The following is a 27,159-nucleotide window of genomic DNA, read 5'->3' as shown; positions in this document are numbered from 1 at the left end:
TTCACAAATCGGTCCCTCTGACACAAAGACTGGAATCTATGTTAAGAAAAACAAGAGAAGATAGCAGTAGGGGAAGAATGAAGGGGAGTAAGTCGGAGGGGGAGACGCACCAGGAGAGATGATTGACTCTGAAAAACAAACTGAGGGTTCTAGAGGGGAGGAGGGTGGGGGGATGGGTTAGCCTGGTGATGGGTATTAAGGAGGGCACGTTCTGCGTGGAGCACTGGGTGTTATGCACAAACAATGAATCATGGAACGCTACATCAAGAACTAATGATGTAATGTATGGTGATTAACAACAATAAAATGTTTAGAAAAATTTTTTATTGTTATGTTAATCACCATACATCATTAGTTTTTAGCAAGATATACTTTTTTACTTAAAAATTTTTTCTAAAGATTGGGGCGCCTGGGAGCCTCAGTCGGTTAAGCATCTGCCTTCGGCTTAGGTCATGATCCCAGGGTCCTGGAATCAAGCTCTGCTCAGTGGGGAGCCTGCTTCTCCCTGGGCTGCTCTCAGGCTTGTGCGCTCTCTCTCTTTCTCTCAAATAAATAAATAAAATCTTTAAAGTAAAAAAAAATTAAAATTTTATTTATTTATTTGAGATAGATTCCGTGGGATGTGAGGGGCAGAGGCAGAGGGAAAGAGAGTCCTAAGCCGACTCCGTGCTGAGCATAGAGTCCCATGCAGGGCTCAATCCCACGACCCTGAGATCACTACCTGAGTTGAAACCAAGAGTACGAGGTTTAACCCACTGTGCCACCCAGGTGCCCCAGTAGGACATACTTTTGTAAAGCATCAAGAAGAATTGGGGCTTGACCAAAGAAAAGTGCATTGAAATTTTGTACTTTGGGATATGATACTAACCAAGTAGCTTCCAGACTCCACTGGCCCACACAGGCAGGTCCTCAAATAGGGTCATTTTTAAATTTTGGAGGTCTTAAAGATTCAAATTATATTGAATATATTATATCAAATATATCAAATAAATTATATAGAATATATTAAAATAAATCCACAATCCTCTATTAAGTATAATTTTCACTGGTAAGTATTTGGAAATAATTACTGTAATTTTGCTTTTAAGGTTACTTTCCTAAGAGTGATTAATTTCATTTACTGTGCTTTTCAGTATGAAGTCTTGGAAACTGAAGAGACAGAATCTAGCATACAATTTCTCTCTAGAATTAAGGAACTTCTTACGAGTACAAAATTTAATATAAAAATCAATATGTTTCAATTTGAGTTCCAATTTAAGTATATGTTTCAATTTACTTATATATTCACTAATTTCAGTTTTGTCACTTTTTTCATTTTTTGGCAGCAATACTTATTTCTCCAATGTGGAATGTGACTTTGAGCCCCTGGAAAGTTCGGGGGCCTTCGTCCCTGACAATACCACTCACATAAAGCTGCCCTGCATCTCTCATCCTGTGCCCTCTCCTTCTGGTTTCTTCTTGCCTTTACCTGAAGGGGTTTCTCCTTCTGATCACAGCGGCCACTGGGCATCCCCTTAGTTTCCATGGATTTGATATGAAATCATTAAATTTTCTGGAAAACCATTAAAAAAACGTTAGATGTTCTTTCTTGGAGTGAAGAGTGTTTGGAGTGTGAATGAAGTTTTCACCCTGTATTTCTGGGGGCATAACTGAGGAGTGGGACCTGTAATGAATTGAAAGTAGCTGAATTTGACCTTGCAAAACAGCATTATTTATGGCCCTGTGCCTCAGTGATGTTCTCAGGGGCTAGAATTCCAAAGTGCAGAATACAGTTTCCTTAGGAATACTCTGGAAATGTCCAATTTGTGGTCTTCTAGAAAGAACAAATTTATTACCATTTAATGAAGAATAATGGATATAGGGCAGCTTCAATTCATTTGACTGTTTACAAGGAATCAGGCATTATACTAGATTGTTGCTTATTTTTTTTAAACTCAAACTTCCATTTGATAGAATAAAAATTGAAAACTTGCTTTAATGTCATTTGTAACTTTGAAAGGCATTAAGTTTGTGACTTCAACAAAATCAACACCATGGCAATTTTAGAATATTATTTTTTCAAACCACACATATCTCCCTGCTGTTGACCTTCTTCCTTTTCCATACCATGCCCTCACCCCCTCCCCAAATGCTTCGATATTGTGTGGTTCTTTTACAGCTCTAAGGGTGGAAGGACACGTGGTTTTCTGTCCTGCAAATTGATCATCTCACTGAATAAGATGTAGTTCAGAAGGTTAGAGAAATTAAAGACTTGACCCAAGTCAGCAACTTTTAGCAACAAGGTTGGGGTTAGGGCTGGGTCCCTTAAGGGTCCATGAGTATTGGAACCTGCCACACATTAGGCATAATGTCACAGAATATTCAAGGAGAATAATTTGGAGGATCCAAGTGAATTCCTTTAGTCTGTGACAACCCCAACTGTGGTATTGGGATCAGTTTAGTATCCTGGAAAAATTCTGCAAAGAAATACCAAAGCAGATTCCTAAAGAATTCCATGCTGGTGGCACCCTCTATATTTCAGAAACAACATTATCAAGAATTTGAAGACAATCGCATTTTCGTCCTGGATTCTAAATTTGCTGTTATACCTCAAGTTCCCCAGTAAGAGACCTCTGTGTTGGAAAGTCATGTTTGTGCATGTTTGTGCTACATAATATAGTTAATGTTTGTGCTACATAATATAGTTAATCACACTTTCCAGTCCAAAAAAATTAGGAAGTTGTATGAAAATAATAAATACAGGATCAAGGATGCATAATATTTAAAATTAGGACAGTCTTGAAAAGAGGATGTATGATTACTCTAAGCACATGTAGGGTGGCTATTCTAGAGAGAAGGAGTAAGGAGACGATGTGTTAAATCTCCAAATGTTAACATTTTTTAAAACTACAGATTGAGAAAGCAAGGACTATAGCCCCATTTAATAGACCGTCTAATGTTGTAGTATTTGTTTTACTGCAAAGAGCACTTTTGCTCTATTTCAGCTTAGAAAGCTGGGGTGATTTGAAGGATGGTAGACCCCAGGAATGTGTCTGCTTAGGAGTTGAAAACAGAAATCTCAGAGGGCACTGATGATAGAAATGCCACATCAAGGAGAAGTGGGAATATGGTGTGAGAGCATAGGCAGAAACACAGAAACATTGCACTGAAGAGAATCAGTGTTAAAGAAAGTGAGTGTATCATGATGTTGTTGGCAGAAGAGAGAGTTTTAGACTGTTGGTAACAAGGATACAGGACCAAAGGAAATTTTTTTTTGTTCTAAGTTATTTGGTGGTTACATCCAAGGCTGAAGAAATGAAGTTTAAATACAAAAATAGATGATATAAAAACCATTATATGCGCCGAAAACATACTTGGAACTCATTCCATTTCTCTTTGTCCTCTAGGCGGCACTCCATTCCACAATGGCCTCCCTTGCTGCAGCAAATGCAGAGTTTTGCTTCAATCTGTTCAGAGAGTTGGATAATAATCAAGGGAGTGAAAATGTGTTCTTTTCTTCTCTGAGCATCTTCACTGCCCTGGCCCTGGTCCGTTTGGGTGCACGAGGTGACTCTGTGTCTCAGATTGATAAGGTCAGTCTCAGTTGTGCCACCACCCATGGTTTCTGCAATTAATCAGTTAGGGCAAATTGTTTCCTACAAGAGCATATTCTACTGCAATGGTCCCATGTAAATGAAAACATCTCAGTGAGTCCCTCTCTGGGTATGAAGGAGACACACTGATTGTAGCACTTGTTTTTGGGATGAGAGAAGGAATATTCTCAGAACTGCCCCTTTGATTCTTTTCCTTAGTACAGTGGTTCTCAAAATGCGTTTCCTAGACCAGCAGCATCAGCATCACCTGGAGAACTTGTTCGAAATGCAAATGCTTGGGCCGCACCTAAGACCTAATCAGAAACCTATGGGGATGGAACCCAGCAGTCTATGGTTTAATAAACTCTCCAGGTGCGCACTAAAGCTTGGGAACCACTGCCTGAGTAGAAGTAGATGAGAAAGAAGAAGAGCAAGATACCAAATGAAGTCCCACTTTAAACACAAGTGACATGGCACCAATGACATAATAGTACATTCCAGATAATAGCAGCCTACCTGAATGGTTATCATATTGTCACCAGCACATGTAGAAAGCACTTTTTAACTCACCCTTGTGTACTACCCTGAACCAGGCTGTGCGGGGAAGTGACACAGCCACGGAACTGTAGTAGCTCAGTAGCAGATGAGATCCCAGGTCCAGGCTGCCTGTGGAGGTCTTTGTCAGCCCTTTCTGCCCCCTGGATCCCCCCATAATTTTATTCATAAATGAGAGCTGGCGGAAGATTGTCTGCGTTGTAACCCTTCACAACTAAGCACTTGTTGATTGTGCTGATAATTTAAGCTAGGACAATTCATTTCTCACTCTGGATAGCTCAGTGAATAATTTGTTGCTAGGGAATAACCACAGAGTCTCAGAATGCCATTTTCCCAAGAGCTGGAGTGATTCACAACCACAGTGTATTGGGCACTTTTAATGAGTTGAGAGCAACTAGCAACTAACTGCTGAGAACTTCATCAGCGTCCAGCTCTGGGGTAAGCTCTATGCGTATCTCACTGGCCGCTCGCTATAGCACCGAGCAGGCACTCACCCTGATCTTGTGTGTTCCCATGCCATCTTAGCTAGTAAGTGGCAGCGCTATGAATAAAACTCAGGGTGATCTTCTAAATCAGGGTTTCTAAATCTTGGCCCTACTGACATTTTGAGCCAGACAGTTCTTTGTTGAGGGGGGGATTTTCTGTGCATTGTAGAAGGTTTAGCAGCATCCCTGGCTTTTCCCCACTAGATTCCATTACTGTACCTCTGTCCAGTCATGACAATCAAAAATGTCTGCAGATGTTGCCAGATATCCCCCAGGAAGCAGAATCAACCCACAGTTGAGAACTATTTGCCTTAAAGCCACCAAACTGAAATGCAGCCCGAAGTACATTATTGCAAAGCCATAGTTGTTTTAAAGTTAGTATTTTGATAAACAAATATAAAGACTTTCGGGGGGAAAAGCTTAGCAACTAATAAAAATGTATTCATTCATTAGTATAAGTACATAATGTTTTAGAACCAAGTAAAGCAACGTGGTGTCATGGAAACAGAACACTGGTCTGGGAGTTAGGAAATCAAATCCAAATTCTGATTTGGGAAAGTTAGCTCATCCATGTGGGCCTCAGTATCCTCACGTATAAACTATGGGGGTTGATTTGGTGGTATCCGCTTAACAAATAGCTTAAAAGTTGTTTCTGTTGCATATGATAGACAAAGATGTGTAGGCTCCACACCTATGACAAAACCCCACACCTTTAACACAACAGAAGACACAGTTATTCGTTATTGTATGATTTCAGGTTAGGAACATTCCTGGGCTATTGCCTGATTAATTTCCTGAGGTCTCCTTGCCCTCCCGGCAGCCTGGTAGACCCTGGTCAACAACTCAGGGGAGGTGGGTCACAGTGGATTCAAAGAGCCTATCTTACTGGGGTCTGCTCTTCGTCTGTCACCGCTGGAATCAGTGCCTTTGCTGAGTTACTTTTTATGCCTCTTGCTATTATAACCTATAAGAAACAGACAAGAGGGGAAAAAATGCAACTGTAGACACAGAAACATTCATATAATTCATCTGTACAAATATTTAGTCATCTGCAGTAAACCTTCTTGGGAATTAATTGTTAGCCTTACCCCTCCAGTCCTCAAACTCTGTCCCAGTTAGTTTCTCCTTGCAATACCCAGCACTTGACACTCTGGGTCACATATGTATATCTTAGAGAAATCAAGCCTCAATCAATTTAGTTGTAATTTATGGCATCATTCTGTCTCTCTCAAGCATTGCCATGGACCAGTGGTCGTTCTTGTTTTTGATGTTCACATGGTCACAGTTGGGCCAGTAGAAGTCTCTTTAAACTTGTCATTTTTAAACAATCCTTTCAGATGACTCTAAATCTTTGCTAACTGACAACACGATGTTCTGGGCCTGTCCTGAATTTTCTTGGCTCAAGGCAGGTCAGGTCACCCACTCTCTGTGAAACCCTGGTTCCTTTACTAGGTAATAGCATTGAAATCCAGAATCGGCATGCGTGAGGTTCAGTAGAATTAAAGTGACATATCAGCTGCTTGCCATTTGAGTGAAGGAGCAGAAGAACATATTTATTTATAAGGTCCTGTGTTTAGGTTCATATTTTTTCATTTAGCTCTAATATTACTGTACTTTCTTATTTTAATATAGTAGTTTTAATTTTAATTTTTTTTATTTTTGGAGGAAAAACTAAACCTTATTTATTTTTTAAGACTGAAACACTTGGACAATGTGTCACAGCCTTGAGACACCAAACATAGGCTATATTATCATTTCAAGTAATAAGCTGGGTAAAAAGAAAATAAGGTCTTTATCAAAATGGTAAGGTGCTAGAGCTAGGGCAGGAACACTGCTTGCTACAAAGGCCCCAGGCAAAAGTGGTATTTGGTAAAGGGGGCGCGGGTTGCTCCTCTTTTGTTTTAAAGGAATCATAGTGGGCGCCTGGGTGGCTCAGTTGGTTAAGCGACTGTCTTCGGCTCAGGTCATGATCCTGGAGTCCCGGGATTGAGTCCCACACTGGGCTCTCTGCTCAGCGGGGAGCCTGCTTCTCCCTCTGACCCTCCCCCCCTCATGTGCTCTCTTGCTCTCTCAAATAAATAAATAAAATCTCAAAAAAAAATAAATAAAGGAATCATAGCTCAGCCCTGAGTTGCTTACTTTTTCTCCTTTGACCTTCCTGTTGCCCAGGGATTGTCTGAATAGGGCTGTGTTATTTCAGGGGGCTAAATAGGCAATACTGAGTTTAGGCTTTCATTCCATCCTGTTCGATAAAAACAGATTTTTTTTTTTTTCCAAATCCAGTACTTAATAACTCTCTTAATTAAGAAGACATCGATTCATCCTTCAATGTTCATTCCTGGATACTGGTATATAGTGCAGTCGAAGCCCCCTTGCCCTTCAAGGGAGGGTGTCACTGCAGGATTGTCCAGTGGCTCTGCTGCAGAGAGCTTCGGGGCCCATCACGGCAGCCAGGGAGAGAGGAGGGCTGCTTCCCACACCGAGCGGAGCATCACCTCTCGTGTATTGGCAGGGTCTCCCAGTTGGGAGATGTAATGTGTATTTCAAGGAACGCATATCCACATCTTCCTGGCCAGAAACAGATATCCACAAGGAAGTGTTCAAAATTCTTATTCAAACTACCTCTCCCAACTCCACATCTTAAAAATCAGCTTCAGGCCCTTGTATATAAAACAAAACCAAGCAAAACAAAGATCCAGAAACCTTTTTTTTCACCCCCTTCTAAATTAGTGACCTCCTGGATTTTGTTTTACAGCTTATGGAAAATGATTTGGTGATCCTTCTGGTAAACAGGAGTTTGGCAACAGACAGAAATACCTCTGCTCACACTAACACAGTGGTTTTTAAAATGTATTTTTCTTTTCTTTGAGCTACCTACTCTTCTGTTTTCTCTCACATAGCATTTCATTGAAATAAAGTATGAATAAATTTTTATCTTAAATCATGTCTTTATATTACAGTGTTATTTAAAAGTTATATAAATTTGAATTTTCTAAAACAATTGGGTTTTTTACCAAAAACATTTCAAAAAATAATCATTGTAATATGTTACTTATTCTACCACGTTGTGAGAAAACATAATAGTTTTATAATTTGGCATGAATACACAGGTAGAAGGCCATTGGGATGCAATGATTCATAATTTTTTTTTTTTACCTTCAATCCAAAGATCCTAAAATTTCTTACATTGTGTCGACCCATGATTTTCCTTGTTTGCCATTATCTGACTATGTTACAAGTTGTGAGCAATAAAAAGAAATTCTGATTTTCCTACATAGGGTCAGTCAGGGGATATGAGAACACAGGACTGCCGGCATTTTGGATTGTGATAAATATGCCCTTTGATATTTTATTTAATACCTATTACATTTGAATATTTACTAGTATCATTATTCATCTTTAGTCATGGTAGTTTTATTGTTGAATGTGTAGTATCTTAGAATTTTTGAAAATATAAAAATATATATGCATCACCTCAATATTTACCAGTCCAGTTTACTAAAAGCCAATTAGGAATGTCAGAAGAGACAACCAGATTATTATCACAATGGAGTAAAATTAGAAATGATCAAAGAATGATGTTAAATGTTTATGCTTGCTAAAGCTTTTTTCAAAAAGTTAACAAGAATGACTTCTGGGGATTCGTATACTTTTTATAATATTGCCTCAGTTCCACAAGAGTTAGTTCAGAAAGGACATTAGCATTTTTGAGTCCTGACATTGTACCGTGATATTTTATGTTTCTGGTACCTCCATATATTGCCAAATACCAGTCTATCCAATGCCAAGGCAAAATGAGAAAGGAGCCTGATATTTTTCATGCTCCACGGTGGCCTCGAACTCGGGGTGCAGGATGACATCCAGGGTGCCAAGCATGTTGTCTTGATGCCTGTAAAGACCCCACCAGTATTTTAAATTGACTACTAATTTGTATATCAAGTTTGCCTTGTTGCCTTTGCCTTATCTCTTACTCTCATGTTAATTATTATTTCAGATTAAGAGGATGTAGAAATTGAGGTAGGTTCCAATTCTCTGTGACCTATTAAGACTAATAATGACACTCATAGCCTTTATACGTTTTCATATAGCTTACTGAGCTCTTCCATTTCCTCCTAGCCAATACGATGGTGCTATTAATTAGGGGTCTGAAGTCTTGAAGTTGAAAGTCCCCACAGACACACTGATAACAATATTGACTTAATTAGATTCCCATCCATAATTTCTTTACCCAGTGTCAGAGGGGGCCCTTACCCTTTCTCCCCACTTCTACCTCCCACCAGGGATATGGTTCAAATATAGCTAAATGACCCCCCTTTTTTTAAAGATTTTATTTATTCATTTGAGAGAAAGACAGAGAGTGCACAAGCAGGGGGAACGGCCTGCAGAGGGAGTGGGAGAAGCAGACTCCATGCTGAGCAGGGAGTCTGACCTGGGTCTCCATCCCAGGACCCTGGGATCACAACCCAAGTCGAAGGCAGACGCTTAACCATCCAAGCCACCCAGGCACCCCTTAAAGAAAGACCCCTTAAAGAAAACCTACATCTTTCTACAGAACATCTTGCTTGTCTCTGACAGTGCACATTCATTTTGCTCCAGACAGCTGCATAAATGATTATCATATGCGTAGTATCCTAATTTATTACTTCCTAGTAGAGTAGCTATTTTGCATTTCAGATCCCATGGACTTAAGGGCCTGGGGGAATTCGGATAAAGTGCAAGAGAAAATTAAAGCTTGGGCAGAATAGCAATTATTAGAATAATGGGATTATGAGAGCCACACTGGAAAAGGAAAAGCCTAAAACTACTTAATTTCAAATAATCGTAGGATCTTTTTTTGTTTGTTTCAAATAATCGCAGGATCTTAAATCACATCTCTCAAGCCCCAGTTTAGCTTCACATTTAGGATTTCCTAGATATTCAGTAACTACGTCTCTCTTTTATGTCTTGGTACCTACATAATTAGCCTTAATCTTGCCCTCCATGTGGGTAAATAAGATTTCTCATTTACTCACTCTGCCAGCTTGTGGTGCTTTCCCCAATGAATAATCTGTGTTCTAACCAAGTCAGTAGCGGGGCTGCACCTGTCACGGCTGCCCTGTGAGCTACCAAACACACACACAAACACAACCACTGACAATGAAGTCTCTTCCTTCCTTTATTTTGTGGGGTCCCTTCCTGTCGAGCAGTACCTGCTAACTGATTTCCTTGCTCCCTGTTTGCAGATACTTCACTTCAACCCAGCCTCAGGATGGGGAAACTCTTCTCAGGCTCAGGTAAAGACAACACGTTCTTTTAGGGAAAGGGAGTGTGAGACTAAATGTAGAGAGATTACTATCGCACCATTGTATTTAATTATGCTTACTGTCCTTTCAAAGCAAAGGAATATGGCTCACTCAGATTTCCATCTTGTGGCATCTCCAGGACAATTTTTGATAATTTCTTTGTTAATTATTAATGTACCAATATTTTACTTGTGCGTTGGCCAGATTTTGGCAAGATAGTTTGGAACTAAATGTTTTACTTTTATCCTTTGATATTCACAGCCAACTTATATTGGTAAAATGAATTATTTAGTATACACGTGAGGCATATTCATTATCTGCTGTTAATAATTTTATTCTAAGGTTAATTATTTTAGTAAAATTTGTAATTAACTTTGATCACATATACTATTATGAGAAATTGTAAATAGAGGGGACATTGCTGCTTTTACTAGCATCATTATTTTCCAGTTCTTTCATGTATAATATACATGTTTTATTTCATGTGTAAATAAGACTGCAGATATATTTGGGGTCCTGTAATACATTTTTATAAATCTTTTTAATAACAGCCAGGACTTCAGTCTCAACTGAAAAGAGTTCTCTCTGATATAAACACATCGCATAGGGATTACGAACTCCACATTGCCAATGGTCTTTTTGCAGAAAAAGTATTTGACCTTCATAAGGTAAGTGTGGCCTCCCCTGTCACTGGTTATTTCCACTCTGGACCCTAGTCTTGTTCAATCCATCATTTGCAAAAAGGCTTGTGTCTTTTCTACAGAGCGATACAATGGTGATTCGTTTTTCTTATAGCTGCTAATTGTGTTGCCAGATGTCTCCAGAATTTCATCTCCCTGTTTCTAGAGTACAGCTTTACTTGAGCTGAGTGATCCCCGCATTCGGGGTCCCCAGACTGAGAGGCCCCAAAGCAGAGGAGGCCATGTCCTCTGGCAGAGGTGCGGGGCTGTAATGGGGCAGGAGGAGAAGACGGCTCATTTAGGGTTGTCCGTGGGCAGCAGAGGAAAAAGTCTCCCCACTTTTCCCCTGAGCTTTGTGTCTCCTGGGATCGTTGTGGATCCCCAGGGCTGAGTTCATCTCCTCTGTTCCAAGCCATGCCCTTTCATCTCTCCTGCCAACAGTAATTTTGCAGTGAGGTCACTTACGGAAGAGCGCCTTGTAGGGGACATAGGCAGATACGGCCAGCCACTGGCAGAGGGACAGCTCAGGCTGAACAGAAGGCGGGAGACTGGTTCCCTCGAGGTCAGCAGGCAAAGTTTTCATGTTCCTGTGCACTGTCTGTGGTATCAGTTCATTCACCATGGCTTCCTGCTCACCCAAAGACCAGTGAGACCCAGACTACACCCTCTGTGCTCCTGGGCTCAACCCATGCTTTAGAGCCCACTGTCGCTATGACAACCGGATGCTGGTTGGTGCAGTGGCCATGATTTTCTGGGCATGTTTGTTCTCCCTTGTAATTCTCCACTTGTCAGACAACCATAAAGCTTTGCTTCCGTGACATCTCTGGGCTAATCTCCACTTGCATCTTTGTCAGCTGTCTGTGTTCCACCCAACCATTATTGTCTCCTCTGTCTGTCACCCACACAGATTCTTTGCCCCTTCTGACACTGCGCCTAAGCCCTTTGGCAGCCTGCCAAGTATGAAGCATTAGGCCACTTTGTTTTTTTAACCTTTCCAAAAGAATCCTACACAGGCTTCCCAGGGCCCACCTTGTATGTTCAACTCCACATTTTGTGTCTGTTTTCCCACACATACTGCGGACTCCCTGAGGGACTGCTAACCCTTTTAACCCGGAAGTTGATGTGTCTATCATGTTACTATTTATAGCACATTTCCATGTTCCTTTATCTGGCACTCAGTGTATGCATCCAGCACAGGAGAGGTGAGATCTGATCACCAACATGGAAAATAGACACTGCTATTTTTTTCCTCCCAAACATTTACAAACACAGTTAGTTATTCTAAAAACTACTTTTGATTAAAAGTGTAACTGTTGTCGACTTTCAGTTGTCAGATCAGTACAAAGATAGATCATCTCCAAATTTTCTACATTTTGTTGTGTAACAGTTTTTTACTCATATTTGAATATGGATGAGTCTATTTGAATTGACGAAGATAATAATGTATAAATTGTCTTTACAAAAAGTATATGGAAGACCCAGCCGCCATCTCTGATACCTTCTCCACCCACCTCCCGAATCTGTGCTCAATCTGTATTGGTCAGACCTCTGTGAATGTCAGTCCATATTGCCCCAAGCTCTGCCACCATTTAGGGTGACTTCAGTGTCCCTGTGACAGCCAGCTGTGAGCTCAGGTTCCCTCCTTACAGTCTCCTGACCCTCTCTCCCTATACCAGTACGGTAACAATGCCCAAGCCACACCCTGAAACTCATCAACGCCCAGAACTGTTCCACTCCTGAAATGTATGACTGGACTTGCCCCGTCAATGGCTGCATCATTCTGGTGCTTCTCGTTCTTTCATTATTTCAGCCCCACTCTACCTGTTCTTCAACTGCATCGAGTTATGCAATTTTTCCATCTTTCCATCATCTCTCAGCTTATCAGCTCTCCCTTTCCCCCAGCAAAACCCCACCCAGATCAGTCCCATGACTTCCCTCGGCAGCTGTGCTTCGGCCACTAGGCGACGCTTGTGCCAAGCCTCAGCGTGTGTGGTCTCCACCACCACACCACGGGCTCCCAGCCCCACTAGGTGTCCTCCATGCTGTCCAGCAGTCAGCTGGGTGCTCACAGTAATTTCTCTCATTCCTCACACCAGTTACTGAAAGCTCTTCTGCTTCTCTCAATTTCCCAGCAACCCCTTATTGCCACCATCAGTTTCAACTAGGTCTGTGCCAGGAGTTCTAGGTCTCTGCTGCCTTAGATTTGTCTAGTTGGTCCTAGAGCAGGAGAAGGGCCCAGTGCCGTGGGAGCCCAGGTGAGGACCGGAAGCCATGGGATTTAGTGGGAATGTCTCTGGGTTTTCTTCAGTGCACATCCTGCTTCCCTTGGTCATCAGAATCCTGACAGTAACAGGGCGTTAGCCTCTGCCTTTGGGTGGGGTGGGTGGGCGGATGTCTGGGTCATCTGGGATAGACTCAGGGTGACACCCTGTGCTCCTCAGAACTGCTGCTCTCAGCTCCTGGGGTGGCTGGCCAGGGGAAGGGCCCGCTTGCACACCTACTGCTCTCCATCCTGCCAAGACCAAACGCTGGAACTTAGTCCTAAATTTTACACCCATTTGTCCTGTTCACCTCAAAAATAGAATTTCCATACTTGGCACAAGTGCTTTCAACTTTCAAACTTCTTCTTTTTTTAAATAAGAACTTACTTTAATACTGAAATGGAAATACATATACACAAGATGAATATTTTAGTTCTGGATAGACCATTTGATCTTCTTAAAATTAATGGAAGAATTTTCAAGTGACAAAGCAACAGTGTGTCTCTTAAAGATGAATACATTATATAAGTTCATAGACCGAATTGTATATAGAGAAAAAAACTGGACTTGAGTTGTCTTATGTTCCAGCTTCTCTTCTATAGGTAAGAGCACATCTGCTTCAGAATAATGCCTTTTCTTACTTAAGCAATAAATTCCCATGTCCACTTGTCTTCTACTTGACAAAGAAAATAGAGACCACTGGGGCGGATCCATACCCTGACTTACTCCCGGCTCCCTTTCCCTTTTCCCTTCAGTTTCAGAGGCACCACTTTGTTTAATGGATAATTCCTCCTTTTCTTCTTGCCACCCCACCCCCTCCCCTGCCCCCAGTTTCTTGGTGATGTCTCCGTCACTGTTTTTCCTGAACTTCTATCATTCTGCTGTCTTCTTCTTCATCGCATATAAACGTGCTCCAGATACATACCATCTAAATTTTTCTCTCCTTTTTTTTAAAAGTTACCCCATGAGTCTCTTCCCGCTTCTGTGTTTCTCACTCTGACAGTCTAAACTTGAAAAATCAAGCTTCTTCAGAGAGTGATATGTATAGGCAGGATCCACTTTTTCACCCTCTCTCACTGCTCCATCTATTGCAAACTAGCTTCCACCTTCCACGCTCTCCTGAAGCTGCTCCTACCAAGGTGACTAATGGCTTCCAGGGGACGCCAAGCTATGGGCACTTTGCAGTTTGGGTCTTACCTGCCTCTTTAGTATTCAACACTACTGGGGCTCCCTGAAACTTTCTCCTCTCATGGTTTCTATGGCATTGAGTTCTCCTGATTTTCTACCTTCTCCTTCATTTCAGTTTCCTTTGTTTATCTTTATTCCTCCACTCATCTCTGAAATACTGGTGTTCTTCAGCGTTCCGCCCTCTGGCCTCTTCCACTTTGAGCCTACTGTCTCACCCAAGGAGAGATGATCTACTTAGAAAGTTTATAGTTCCTTGATGTTGTCCTCCGTACCTCCACAGCTCTCTGTGGTTGTGTGATGAGTCATTCCTCGCCCTCGGTGCCGTGCTCATCTCTCCGCCTGCCTACTGACTGCCAGTCCCCGGGTGGGCATCGACAGGTTCTTCAGCACACCATCTCTCCTGTCCTCACACATTCTCTTTCCCCTGGGTTCTCTTTCGGTGAATGACCTACCAGGTGTTTTGATCAACTTTGACATCTCCCTTTCCTGGAGCTTCACAGTCCATCAGTGAAGAAGACCTAATAGATTTTCCTTCTACTTTCAAAGAAAAGTTATTTTGAAATAATTGCAAACTCACATAGAAGTTCCAAGTATTGTAGAGAGAACACTTTTCCCCTGAACCATTTGAGATGCTTTATCATTTTTGGATACTTCCATGTAATTCCTATAAACAATGACATTCTTCTACATAGTCACGATACAACCATCAAGATCAGGAAGTTAACAGTGTGCATTACTTCAGCTCATCTTCAGATCCTTTTGAGTTTCACCAGTCAGCCCAACATCATCCCTCATAGCAAAGGACTTAGTTCAGAATCATGCATTATATTCTGTTGTTGACTCACTTTTAGTCTCCTTAAATTTGGAACATTTCATAGCCTGTCTTGATTTTCATGATCTTGACACTTTGATAATTATTCACAGTGTCCAGTTTTAGGCCAGTTATATTTTAGAACGCCCTTCAGTGTGGGTTTGTTTGATGTGTCTTCATGATTAGAGTCCTGTTTTCTCCCAGCTTTACTGAAATATGATGAATATGTAATATAAGTTTAGGGTGTACAACATGTCGATTTGATACACTTATATATTATGCAAGGATTATCACCATAGCATTAGCTAACACTTGCTCCAGATTTGAGGGAAACATCCAGGTGTTTTTTTTTCGTTGTGTTATCGCTGTGGCACGCTAGCAGGATTCTGATTTATCCCATTGCTCATCCTGCCATCTTTGGTCACGTGATTACAGGGATGTCTGCTGGGTTTCTCTGTTTTGAAGTTACTCTTCTTCCCTTTGTTGTTAAGTATTTTGTGAGGAGCTGCTTTCAGGCTGTGTAACTATCTCATTCTTGATGAAAACATATTTGTTTATTTATGATAATACTGTTTATTTATAACAATATGCTGTCCTGTTTTCGCCAAAGGGTTGTAATCCATCATATTATTTTCATGCTCAAATTATCCCTTCTATTGGCGTCTGGGTTTGTTTGACATGCCCCCCTCATTTGAGCACTTTCTTTCTGGCACCATGAGATGTTCCAGTCGCATCTTCTTTTCCTGCCTCAGCCCTAGAATCAGCCATTTCTCCAGGAGCCTTAGTTCCTTTTTAGGAGAATACATGCATATATTAAATCAATGTTCATCTTTTTACCTAAATCTAGTGAAACCCACGAGTTCATACTGATATCTACAATTTCCATCAAACACCACAGGGTTCATTTCTTTTGTTTTGTTTTCTCTCTTTCTGTGTTTATTTAACTCCCTTCTCCAACAGTGAGAAACCTGGCTGCCATTACTCTTACATATTTACTTGTTTGACCAGTCTCCCTCTATGTAACCCATTTCCCATCACTGATGCTGTTGCCCCTCCAAGTGGGAAAACACCTTCTTCATCCCATGAGAGACTCTGCCCCTCCATGCTAGGCTGCCTCTCCATGAATATACCTCTTCCCTCCACTTAGTCCCCCACATCCCATGGTGGTCTGCCCACCACAGAGATGTTCCTCTCACTTTTTTGGGCTTTGACCCCTACAGGGATGTCTACCTCACACTGTTTAGGATCTAACATCTGCATGAGGCCACCCCTCCTCAGGGATGCCTCTGGATTCTGCCTACACTTGAATTCCAGAGCTGGGCTTCCCTGACAAGGCAATGTGTTCTTTGTCTCCTTTGGCCACTAATACTTTGTGTTGAATTGCTCCTCACCGGGATGGGGCTCTGCCATCCAGCTCTGCCACACTGGTCCTCCCCACACTGAGATGTATACCTACCTAGATTTGCCCCTCGTAATGGCTTTGAGTCTGACTTGTTCAAGAAGGAAGTGGAAGGCTAGGGGTAAGAAAGAGCTAGTTCTACCTTCTTCGTGTATCTCTAAAGTTGGTTTTGTCCTCCCCATGGCCCTGGAAACTTCCAGTGCCTCAGTTCAGGACTTCTTTATATCCCTCAGGATAAACTATAAGGACATTTTAATAAGTCCCTCTATCTCCAGTCAGTTTTCTTTTCTATGCTGATTTCAGAGTCCCCTTTATGAAATGCACATTTAATTATATTACTTCCCTTTTTAAATCCTTTTAATAACTCTCCCTAAAATAAAATGAAAGCTCCTTGTCAAGGGAAACAAGGCACTCATGCTTTTCCTCTGTCCTGGCTCATGTTCTCTATTTCCCCCTTTCACTACATGCTTCAGTCATCACAAATTCCTGCTGGTCTCCTGAGTGTGCAAAGATCCTCTTACTCCTCTGAGGGTACTACTAGTTGGAGGGCTCACCTTTTCTGCTCATCCTCTTCAACTTGACTTCTTTCTTTTTTTTCTTTCAAATGCAGGCCAGGTCCAGGGGCTTGAGCTTTATCTTAAGTACAAGAAGTAGCCTGGAAGCCTTCTTAATGCTTTCAGTAGGAATGGGGTGACACAAGCAAGGGAGATGAGCGAGGACACTGTTGAAGTACTTATGGTGAGAAAGCAGTGGTAAAGCCAAGGGAGTGGGCTTTAGCTGTAATCCCTGTTAGCCTCCCCTAATCCACTTCAGATAAACTTAGGTTCAGATAGTGTGCTTGCTGTGCAAATTCAGTTTCGGGTTCTCCAGCAACCCATCCAGCCATATTTCATATTTCTAGCCATATTTCCTCATCTTTGAGTGAGGAATGAGTCCTTGAGTAAGATGGCGAAAATGATGAGTAAGATGGCGAAAATGAAGAGACAAGTTCAAAACCAGAATTGTTATATGCTTAGTTGATGGTGACTTGTGACTATAAGAACTGTGTATTACTTATAGAACTGTAATTATTTATCTTTATAGAACTATATTGAGTGTGTTGAAAAATTATACCATGCCAAAGTGGAACGAGTTGACTTCACAAATGATATAGAAGATACCAGATATAAAGTTAATAAATGGATTGAAAATGAAACACATGGTGAGTGCAGCCCTATTTTTCTACAAGATTTGTCAGTGATATATGAATACTGAGAATGGTCAGCCTTAAAGCTAGACATCTTTTGTAAGACATGCCAGGAAAATTTCCCCCTAATCCAAAGTAATGATGCTGCTATTGAATATTTCTCATGCACTGTTGGTGGTAAGGCAAATTGGTGCAGCCACTGTGAGAAAGATAATGGAGGTTCTTCAAAAAATAAAAAACAGAATTATCAATATGATCCAGTAATGCCACCTCTGGGTATTTATCCAAAGGAAATGAAAAAACACTAATTTGAAAATATATATGTACGCCTGTGGTTATTACACCATTATTTGCTGTGGCCAAGCAACAAGTCGGTTCCAAGTTGCTGTGGAAGCAACCCATATGTCCCTCAGTAGATTAATGGATAAAGAAGATGTGATATATATCTCTATACCTAGATAGATAGATAGATAGACAGACAGATAGGAATATTACTCAGCCATAAAAGAGATGAGATCTTACCATTTGCAACAATGTGGATGGACCTAGAGGGTATAATGCTAAGTGAAATAAGTCAGAGAAAGACATATTATTTCATTCATGTGTGGAATTTAAGAAACAAAACAAAGAAAAAAAGAGGCAAGCAAAAAACCAACTTTTTTTTTAAAAGATTTTATTTATTTGTCAGAGAGAGAGAGAGAGCACAAGCAGGGGGAGCGGCAGGCAGAGGGAGAAGCAGGCTCCCCGTCGAGCAAGGAGCCCGACGTGGGGCTCGATCCCAGGATGCTGGGATCATGACCTGAGCCAAAGGCCGATGCTTAACTATCTGAGCCACCCAGGTGCCCACAAAAATCCAACTTTTAAATACAGAGAACAAACAGGTGGTTACCAGAGGGGAGGTGGGTTGCAGGATGGGTGAAAGAGGTGACGGGGATGAAGAGTACACTGACCTTGATGAGCACCAAGTAATGTACAGAATTGTTGGATTATTATATTGTACACCTGAGACTTAATATAACACTGTATGTTAATTATACTTCAATTAAAAGAAAAACAAATGGTGGTTACTAGAGGTTGGGGGTTTGTGTGTGAAGGGGAGTTGTTCAATGCATTTAGAGTTTCAGTTTTGTGAGACGAAATAAGTTCTGAAGACGTGATATACAACAAGGCATGTATAGTTAATACAATAACCTGTTAAGATGGTAAATTTGATGTTATGATTTTTAATCACATTAAAAAATGGGGAGCAAAAATTCCTCACAATCCTAGCACCTCAACAAATCACTGCTTCCTTTTCCCATTTTCTATTCTAGTCCTCGGCTTTATGCACAAAGAATAAATTGACCTAGTTATGTTCGGAGCCTACGTTCGCATCTGTGTCTATATTTTTTTTTCTTCACATTCTATCTCCCACGTATTTACAGACTACTTTGCAATTTTCATGACCATTTAATTCCATAGACCAAGTATGAAATAAAGAATGTAAGCATATCCTTAATAGATTTTATATTTATTATATGGCAGAATGATAATACTTGGGATATATTGGTTACATCAAATAAATTATTAAATAAAAAAAGAAAGAAAAATTGCTTTAGTATTGGTCTACAATGTGGTTCTGAGTAATCTTAATAATTTGAATGCTTTATACTTTTCAGAAATCTTACCTATTACATTATCTCATTGGATTGGGAAATAATCCTATGAAACAAATATTGATTTCATTATGACCATTTCATAAATTACTATGTGGGAAATATATTTTATATCATTGCTTCTTCTAAAAGATGGATTCTTTGTCTTTCATTTAAAACCCTCTTCATTTAGCAAAATAATGTATGTGGCAAAAGTGGTACCTTCCAGAAAAAGTGCATTGCTTTATTGTTAAGTGTTTTTCACATAGCTAAAACCGAATTCCAGCAGATGTTCTGGCTGAGTTCAAAACAAATAAGGAAATGTATTCATTGCTCTTTTGTTGATCAGTTGCTTCCAAACCTAGTCATTTCTTTACTTAAGGCCTGACCTGGATTTATACTCCGAACAATATACCTGTATTTGCTGAGTCTGGTTCTGTCTCAAAAGTATGAAACATGTGACTTGCAAACATTCAACATACTACAGCTAGTCCTGGGAATAAGAATACAGTGTCTCAGTTTTCTTTTTGTTTGTTCATTCATCATTACCTCAGTAGAGGGTTATTTTGACCATCATCATTACTTCAGTAGAGGGTTATTTTGACCGTTAGCCACCACATGTTTCAAATGTACTAATCCCAAACCAAGGGGAACTATGCAATTGCTTTTCCTAATAACTGAATGGAATTCTATTTAGTGTGTAGTTTGTAAGGGTATCAGATTGCTAATACCTTTTTCCATCTGGACCAATTACTTATTTCTCTTCCTTCTTTCTTCATGCAAATATATCTTAAAATTATTCTTATTTTGATAAGCATTTGTTCTCAATGCTCATTTGGGGGGAACACCTCAAAATACTGCCAACATTCCAACAAACCCACCCAGGTCTTATCACCCCTTCCCCATCCTCCACACACTACCAAGTCCTTTTAAAAGGACTTTTAAAAGGTACATCTGACCCATCATGGCCATGTCCTTTCTTATCTTCCAATGAATCCTGAACAATCATTTTCCATTGCCTTCAGGATAACCCAAAATTATTAACAGACTTTCAAGGCTCTTCATTTTCGGCCCCTGCTTCTAACCTTTCCAACCCTACTTTCCCTCCACATCAGAATGAGTTAGGGTTTCCCCGAATACACTGTGCTCGTCCAAGCTTCCATGTGTTTGGATAAACAGCCTCTGCTATATGCAGTTTCTCTCCACCTCCCACCTTGCCATCAGCTCAAGCAGAGGGCCAAGCCAGAGATGGTGCCCCTCATCTGTGCTTCCACAGCACACTCAGCACGTGGCTGTGGTACCAGTGTGTACAGCTGCTCCCCGGTGCTGGACCGTGAGCCCAGTGATGGCATGGACTGTTCTTGCATGGTTGTGATTCAAATCTCGAGAATAGGGTTGACATCCAGCAAAAATCTTGTTCATGTGGAAGGAAGGATGTAATTAGCCCAACAGAATGGAGTTAAATTCCATTTGGAGTGCTGTGGCCTCGTTGAAGCAGGAGAGGTATTTTGGTGCTTACCAGCAAGAAGGGGCTTGGGAATTGTCTTTCCGGGTCAGAATCCTGGTGCCCTAACTTTCTTGTTGTGTGATGTTGTACAGATTACTTCATCTCTCTGTGTTCCAGCTTCCTCAACAAGAAAGTGCCTGCCTCACAGAGATTTTGTGAGGATTAAACCAAATATTGCACATAAAGTGTTCAGAGAGTACCGGACGGAGCAATTGCTCATGGGTTATTACTAATATCATTGTATTACAATTATGTCATAAGGAAAAATATCATGTTCACCTTGTCTTTTTAAAAATTACATTAACAGGGCACCTGGGTGGCTCAGTTGGTTAAGCGTCCGCCTCTTGATTTTGGCTCAGATTGTGATCTCAGGGTGGTGAGATGGAGCCCACAACGGGGGTCCATGTTCAGTGGAGACTCTGCTTGAGATTCTCTCTGCCTCTGCCTCTGCCCCTCCCCCTGCTCTCTCTCCCTCTCTCAAGTAAATAAATAACTCTAAAAAAATAAAAATAAAAAATTACATTAAAATTTCACGTTTTTTCTCCATTTATTTTTCAAAAGGCAAAATCAAGAGCATCCTTCAAGCAGGTAGCGTAAGCTCTTCAGCTGTGATGGTGCTGGTGAATGCTGTGTACTTCAAAGGCAAGTGGGAGTTGGCCTTCAACAAGAATGAAACTGTAAATTGCCATTTCAAATCTCCCAAGGTATGGAAATCTTCTTAAGAAGTTTTTTTTTTTTTTTTTTTTTTTTGCCAGGGGGTCTGGGTGGCTCAGTCGGGTAAGCATCTGCCTTTGGCTCAGGTCATGATCTCAGGGTCAGGGTCCTGGGATTGAACCCCACATCAGGCTCTCTGCTCAGCGGGGAGTCTGCTTCTCCCTCTTACTCTCCCTCTGTGCTCTCTCAATCAAGTGCATAATAAAATCTTACAAAAGAAGTGTTTTTTTTTTTTTGTCATAGGATTCCTTCGCAGAAATTATGGAATTTACATAGACAAATGATGGATTCATCATTTCTTTACTTATTTCTTCTATTGCTTACCAACACCATATGGGGAATTGTTTATAAAACAACCTATTTTCCTGATAATGCAGGTTATGGTACACTACTGGAGGTGTCCCATAAATTGATATTTCTTAGAATATATTCAAATTTGAGAAAGGCAAATTAAATGCCTTTAATTAATTAAATGAATTCATTTATGAATTCATTTTAAGATATTCTAGTTGGATGCCTATAAGAAGAAAATACGACAAAAGTATGCTTTTCATTTTTTGTGATTCTAACTGTGGGGTGTATAGTTCCAGTAATTTAATATCAGTGATTTTTCCTGAGTTAAAGCAAGGATGTGTTTCCTTTTACAAAGGAAGAAATTATGTTTAGTCAAGTTATGCATTCCCAAGTGTCAGTCTTAACCAACTTTTGTAAAACATACTCTTGTGTGTGTGTGTTTTACCAATTTGTATACAATAATCTTAGAGGATAGTAGAAACATCAAAGGCTTTGGAGTCAGCAGTGCTGTGTTGGGGCTCTTGCCTTGCTTCATTGCCAATCTGCATTGTCTTAGGCAAGTTAGCTCAACCACCGTAGACCTTCCCATCCTCACAAACGAGGCGATTCCAGTAATTGACTTCTAAAGTTTCTTTCAATCACTCAGCCTTTTGTGTTGAGACAGAGAAACTCAGGTTAAACTTTTAAACTTAGTTTTATTTATTGAAATGTTCTTTCTGCATTTTTCCACATCAGAAGTTTTAGACATAGGAGTGCTGAGAGCTGGTAGAAATCAAAGGTCACTGAATGAATGATAAATATTGCTATGAATACTATAGATTTTTTTCTATCATCAGAAGTAAAATACAGACCAGTACTATCAAAATCACACAATTTAAGAATGAGGTATTATAAAAATAAAAAATCTATAGCATTCATTTTTAGTTATAATGCTATTTAATAATTATTTGTTACTATATAGACATTTTCAGATAAAATGCTAAGTGCAAAGCAATGTACCAAGTGCTAGGTATGTTAACGCACATAATCTTTACAGCAGTCCTATGCAGTAGAGAATAGTTTTACCTCCATTATATTGATGAAGGAATGGAGGCACAGAGAAGTAAAGTAAATTGCCCAAAGTTGCACAGCTGGAAGTTTTAAACTCAGGCAGTTAATCTCAAAGTCTGTGCTTGTATCCCTAAGCTCTGGACCACTGCAACCACTCTTGGCAGCAAGTCAGGAAAAATCTACAGGATCAACTGGACAAAAACTGAAGCACTATTCTTATAAAGTGAAATAAGGTGGGCTAATAAAAATTTTTTTGTGACTTGACTTTCAGTGTCCCGGGAAAGCAGTCGCCATGATGCATCAAGAACGGAAGTTCAATTTTTCTGTCATTAGAGACCCGTCCATGCAGGTTCTTGAGCTCAAGTATCATGGTGGCATAAGCATGTTCATTATGCTGCCTGAAAATGACCTGTCCCAAGTAAGTTGCTACTGCTGCTTTCACTATAGGGGAATTAGAAGATTTTTAGGATAGTATGGATTGTGTTTTTATGCATCAGCTTTATGATTTCAGGTTATAAGAATTAGAGATTTACCCCCTTATTCATTTATTTGACAAATATTTAAGTAGTACCTACTCTGTGCCAGACACCGTTATAGTTACTGAGATTGATTTACTTCAGTTTAATATAATTTTAGTTGAATAGCTATGAAATTGGAACCCTCTCAAACCTCAACCTCGGAGGGGATATGGCACGAATTTAGGTCTTTGCACTTGGCCGTGAAAACAGTCTTTCATGTATTATTGGAATTTGGACAGACTAAGTATTTTCAGGCAGGAATGATACTGTGGGGTCTGGAGTCCCGGGCCTTTGCACATTGAAATGTATGGTCTCATTCTGAGCTGCTGTGTCTCTGGGAAAAGCAGAGGTTAGGGACTGCCCTGTGACTAGTGTGGCTGGGGCAATGGACCACACAGTGCAAGGGCAAAGAATGGTAGCCCTGCAAAGCCAGGGAGCATCACTGTATCTCAGATCCTGATCTTTCAGGCTTGTGAATGTGGCCTCCTGAGCCTGTGACCTGAAATCCCAGAAGCCTGGATGTCAGGTCCCTCTCTGTAAATGGAATAATAGACACCATCCATTGAGCACCTACTATGTTCCAGGCCATGTACTCTAAGCTGCATTTATGTTATCTCTTTTGATCCATACAGCAGTCACGTGGCACAGGGAAAGGAGGGTCATTTGATCGATTTGTCTGAAAGATACATACATATGTACAAATATGTGTGTGTGTACACATATATCAGCTGCCCTAAAATGTTACAACTAAAGTTTAAAATATTTTTTTGTGTTTTGGTTAGTAAAATAATGACTGTTGCTTATGAAATAACTGGAAGGTAGAAAGAATATAAAGAAATGCTCCTCCTACCTAGAGGCATTACTTCTCTCCATCCTTTTTCTATGATTTAGAAACATGATTTTAGAACTTTGGAAATATAATTTCTAGATGCACAAAATCACAGAATCATTATAATGATTTTCATTTAGTTTCATTTTAATTACCTTTTTTGACATGAACAGCAAGAAGAATGTCATGAAGTTGCTATTGTTAAACCTAAAGTGACAATATAAAATATTGGTACTCATATTAAATGAATAATTCACTTGATAATCTTTATCACAATTAGATTTTAGCATACATCAATTATTTTAACTTCAAATAATGTACAATAACAGAGAAAAGTAGCCCATATAAAATAAACAGCAGATAACTCAAAAGATAGATTTGATCTTCTTTTTTTTTTTTTAAAGATTTTTATTTATTTATTTGACAGAGAGAGAGAGACAGTGAGAGAGGGAATACAAGTAGGGGGAGTGAGAGAGGGAGAAGCAGGCTTCCTGCAGAGCAGGGAGCCCGATGTGGGGCTCGATCCCAGAACCCTGGGATCACGACCTGAGCCGGAGGCAGACGCTTAACGACTGAGCCACCCAGGCGCCCCAAAGATAGATTTGTTCTTATACATATTGTCTAAGTTTTTCTTTTCTGTAATAGATTTTCCTAATAATGTTTGGATCAGATGAGTATAAATGTATATTCCTACTTTATCCTACAGACCTACATAATCCTACGAAACTAAATAATGGGGAAGTTGGCTTTATAGTGAGTTAAATGAGGAAAAGATTCTAATTCAGAATGAGAAGTTATTATAGATTAACCATAAACTGGATAATTTACACACATAAAATTTAAATTAGACAAAATTTGATTATACAAATTTAGGTCCTTGATAAGGATAGCTGTGAAAAGCTATCTTTAGGATTCCAGTGAGACTGAATTTGTGAACAAATACTTACATATAAGATTTGTAAACAATGTGCATGAAAAATCTTCCCTGTATAAGTCTGGATTGTCTCTGATCAATGGTCAGTGTTCAGGAATTGGTGAGTTCCATTGTGAATCAGTGGGGGCAGCAGTGATGCTGGAGAGAGAGAGCTGTGGGTTCCTAGCTATGTAACCTCCGTGCCCAGCTATGCAATTCGGCACATTTCCTACAATGTCTTGAGTTTCAGTTGTTGCATGTGTTGAGTAGGAGGGTATATTTGGATCCAAGCCCCCCAGATGGTGTAGGTGACTGTGCTACGAGGTGCTAATCACCTAAACCCTGGAGGCTAGAGCTCTGGGCTCCTTGCCTTGGGCCACCTGCGGTCCCATTGGTTATTCCAGCAAGCTATGGAAACATTACCATTTTCTATGTCTTCCATGATGGGAAATGGTCAAGAAATGCTGACTTAAATGACCACGGAGCTCCTTTCTCCTTCTCATGATCTCTGCTACCCTAATTCCTTCACCTGCCCATTGTTCCACTTTGGCTGTATTTGTTCATATGCGGGCAGAGAACAGAAATGCCTTGAAATACAGGTAAGTCACACCTTGTCATAACAGAGCAAATTAACCATGATTTGTGAAAGAGTGCTTGAACTATTAGTGTTAATAACTTCCCATTTTCAGACTCCCCTGGACCCACTGACATACTTACACTCAAATATCCAGGAGAGGATAATTATGAAAAACCATCTATCTTTGTAGTTGGTGTTTTAACTGTCTCTTAAGCATATTGAATTGCCTTTTCAATATTCCTACAGATTGAAAACAGACTGACCTTTCAGAATCTAATGGAGTGGACCAGTCGAAGAAAAATGAGCTCTCAGTATGTTGAGGTGTTTCTTCCTCAGTTCAAGATAGAGAAGAATTATGAAATCAAACACCACTTAAGAGCCCTAGGGCTGAAAGACATCTTTGATGAATCCAGAGCTGATCTCTCTGGTATGGCTTCAGGAGGCCGTTTGTATTTGTCCAAAATGATGCACAAGTCCTATATAGAGGTCACCGAGGAGGGCACAGAGGCCACTGCTGCCTCAGGAAATAACATCGTAGAAAAGCAGTTCCCCGAGTCCAGGGTGTTCAGAGCTGATCGCCCCTTTCTCTTCGTCATCAGGAAGGATGACATCATCTTGTTTAGTGGCAAAGTGTCTTGCCCTTGAAAATCCAGTTGGTTTCTATTATAGTAGTCCATACCACATCAAGGAACCACCACAAGAGAATAGATTTGAGCATAATCAAAGCACACGGTGTTTCCTTTGTGTTTACTTCCTTCTAATATTGGTCGGCAGATGATTTTGGAGACTTGACCCTTTGCAGACACCTGGTTGATTGTCCTCACCCTGCTTTGGCCTTTCTACCACTGTGTGCCTCACCTATTGCTAAGTTCATTATCTTTCTGACCCAACTCAACTCATTCCCATCATCCCCCCCCTGCCCCGCCCACCGGCCCCATGGCCCCTTGCACCCGGAGCTGGGCATCACGTCTGGGAACTGCTGGTAAGGACAATGTAGAAGCAGCCCTAGGGGCTTGTCTGAAACTCTCTAGTTAATCCCAGTTATTCGAGTGTCGTTGAAATGAGCTTGGAAGGAGGCCTAGCTACTGAATGTAGCTGGGGAGGCTAACCTTTCCCTGCTGACCTAAGAAGACACTAGAGAGTTTCCTTTCACCATCTGATTTGAAATCAGTGTCGAATTTAGATGCCAAAAAAATACAGATTTGGGATTGGGGGACAACTAAAATACTTCATTAATAATTTCAAGCTCATGTCTTTCGGGCTTTCCTTGATAGAGATTTTTCTTTTCCTTGATAGAGACTTAACATGTACATAGTTTTCAAACATTATGTATCTTTGAACTATTGCCATTTGTTATTTACAGTACATATTTCACGTGCTGTATAGTTTATTCTCTATTTATCAAAAATAAATAAATACAACATGACTGTACAGTGTGATTGTTCTCCTCTGACTAACTGTGAGACTACCAGCACTTTCTTTATTTGCTAGGCCACGCAAATTGGCAACAAATAAAAAGAATGCTTTTTATATATAAATCTGATTTGGTTCAATGTTGCTAATTTATTTCACATGAAAGTTACTTTTCCAGAGGCATAGGCTGATAAGGTAATTTTAAATAATTTTAAATACTAAGATTTAAGTTCACAAAACAGTTAAAAAATAAATTGAGAATCAGTAGACCAAGCTGAACTCACTTAGGAT

The 27,159-nt window shown here is 40.3% G+C and overlaps 1 protein-coding gene across 2 annotated transcripts in view; it reads left to right on the top strand.

Moving 5' to 3' along the window:
• Positions 1-26,797, top strand: part of SERPINB7 (serpin family B member 7) — a 71,380-nt gene extending 44,583 nt beyond the window's left edge. For both annotated transcript variants that reach the window (XM_073897962.1, XM_025886801.2), the window contains exons 2-8: positions 3,387-3,572; positions 9,835-9,885; positions 10,446-10,562; positions 17,317-17,434; positions 21,122-21,264; positions 22,890-23,036; positions 25,702-26,797. In XM_073897962.1, the coding sequence (XP_073754063.1) occupies positions 3,387-3,572; positions 9,835-9,885; positions 10,446-10,562; positions 17,317-17,434; positions 21,122-21,264; positions 22,890-23,036; positions 25,702-26,100 (1,161 nt within the window). In that variant the 3' untranslated portion in view covers positions 26,101-26,797. The remainder of the gene's footprint in view (positions 1-3,386; positions 3,573-9,834; positions 9,886-10,445; positions 10,563-17,316; positions 17,435-21,121; positions 21,265-22,889; positions 23,037-25,701) is intronic.
• Positions 26,798-27,159: the final 362 nt, after the last annotated feature.

The sequence above is a fragment of the Callorhinus ursinus genome, unplaced genomic scaffold, assembly GCF_003265705.2.
Source record: "Callorhinus ursinus isolate GAN/ISIS: 27379988/994484 unplaced genomic scaffold, GSC_fseal_2.0 scaffold11, whole genome shotgun sequence".
NCBI lineage: Eukaryota > Metazoa > Chordata > Mammalia > Carnivora > Otariidae > Callorhinus > Callorhinus ursinus.
This window is presented reverse-complemented; position numbering and strand designations above follow the sequence as displayed.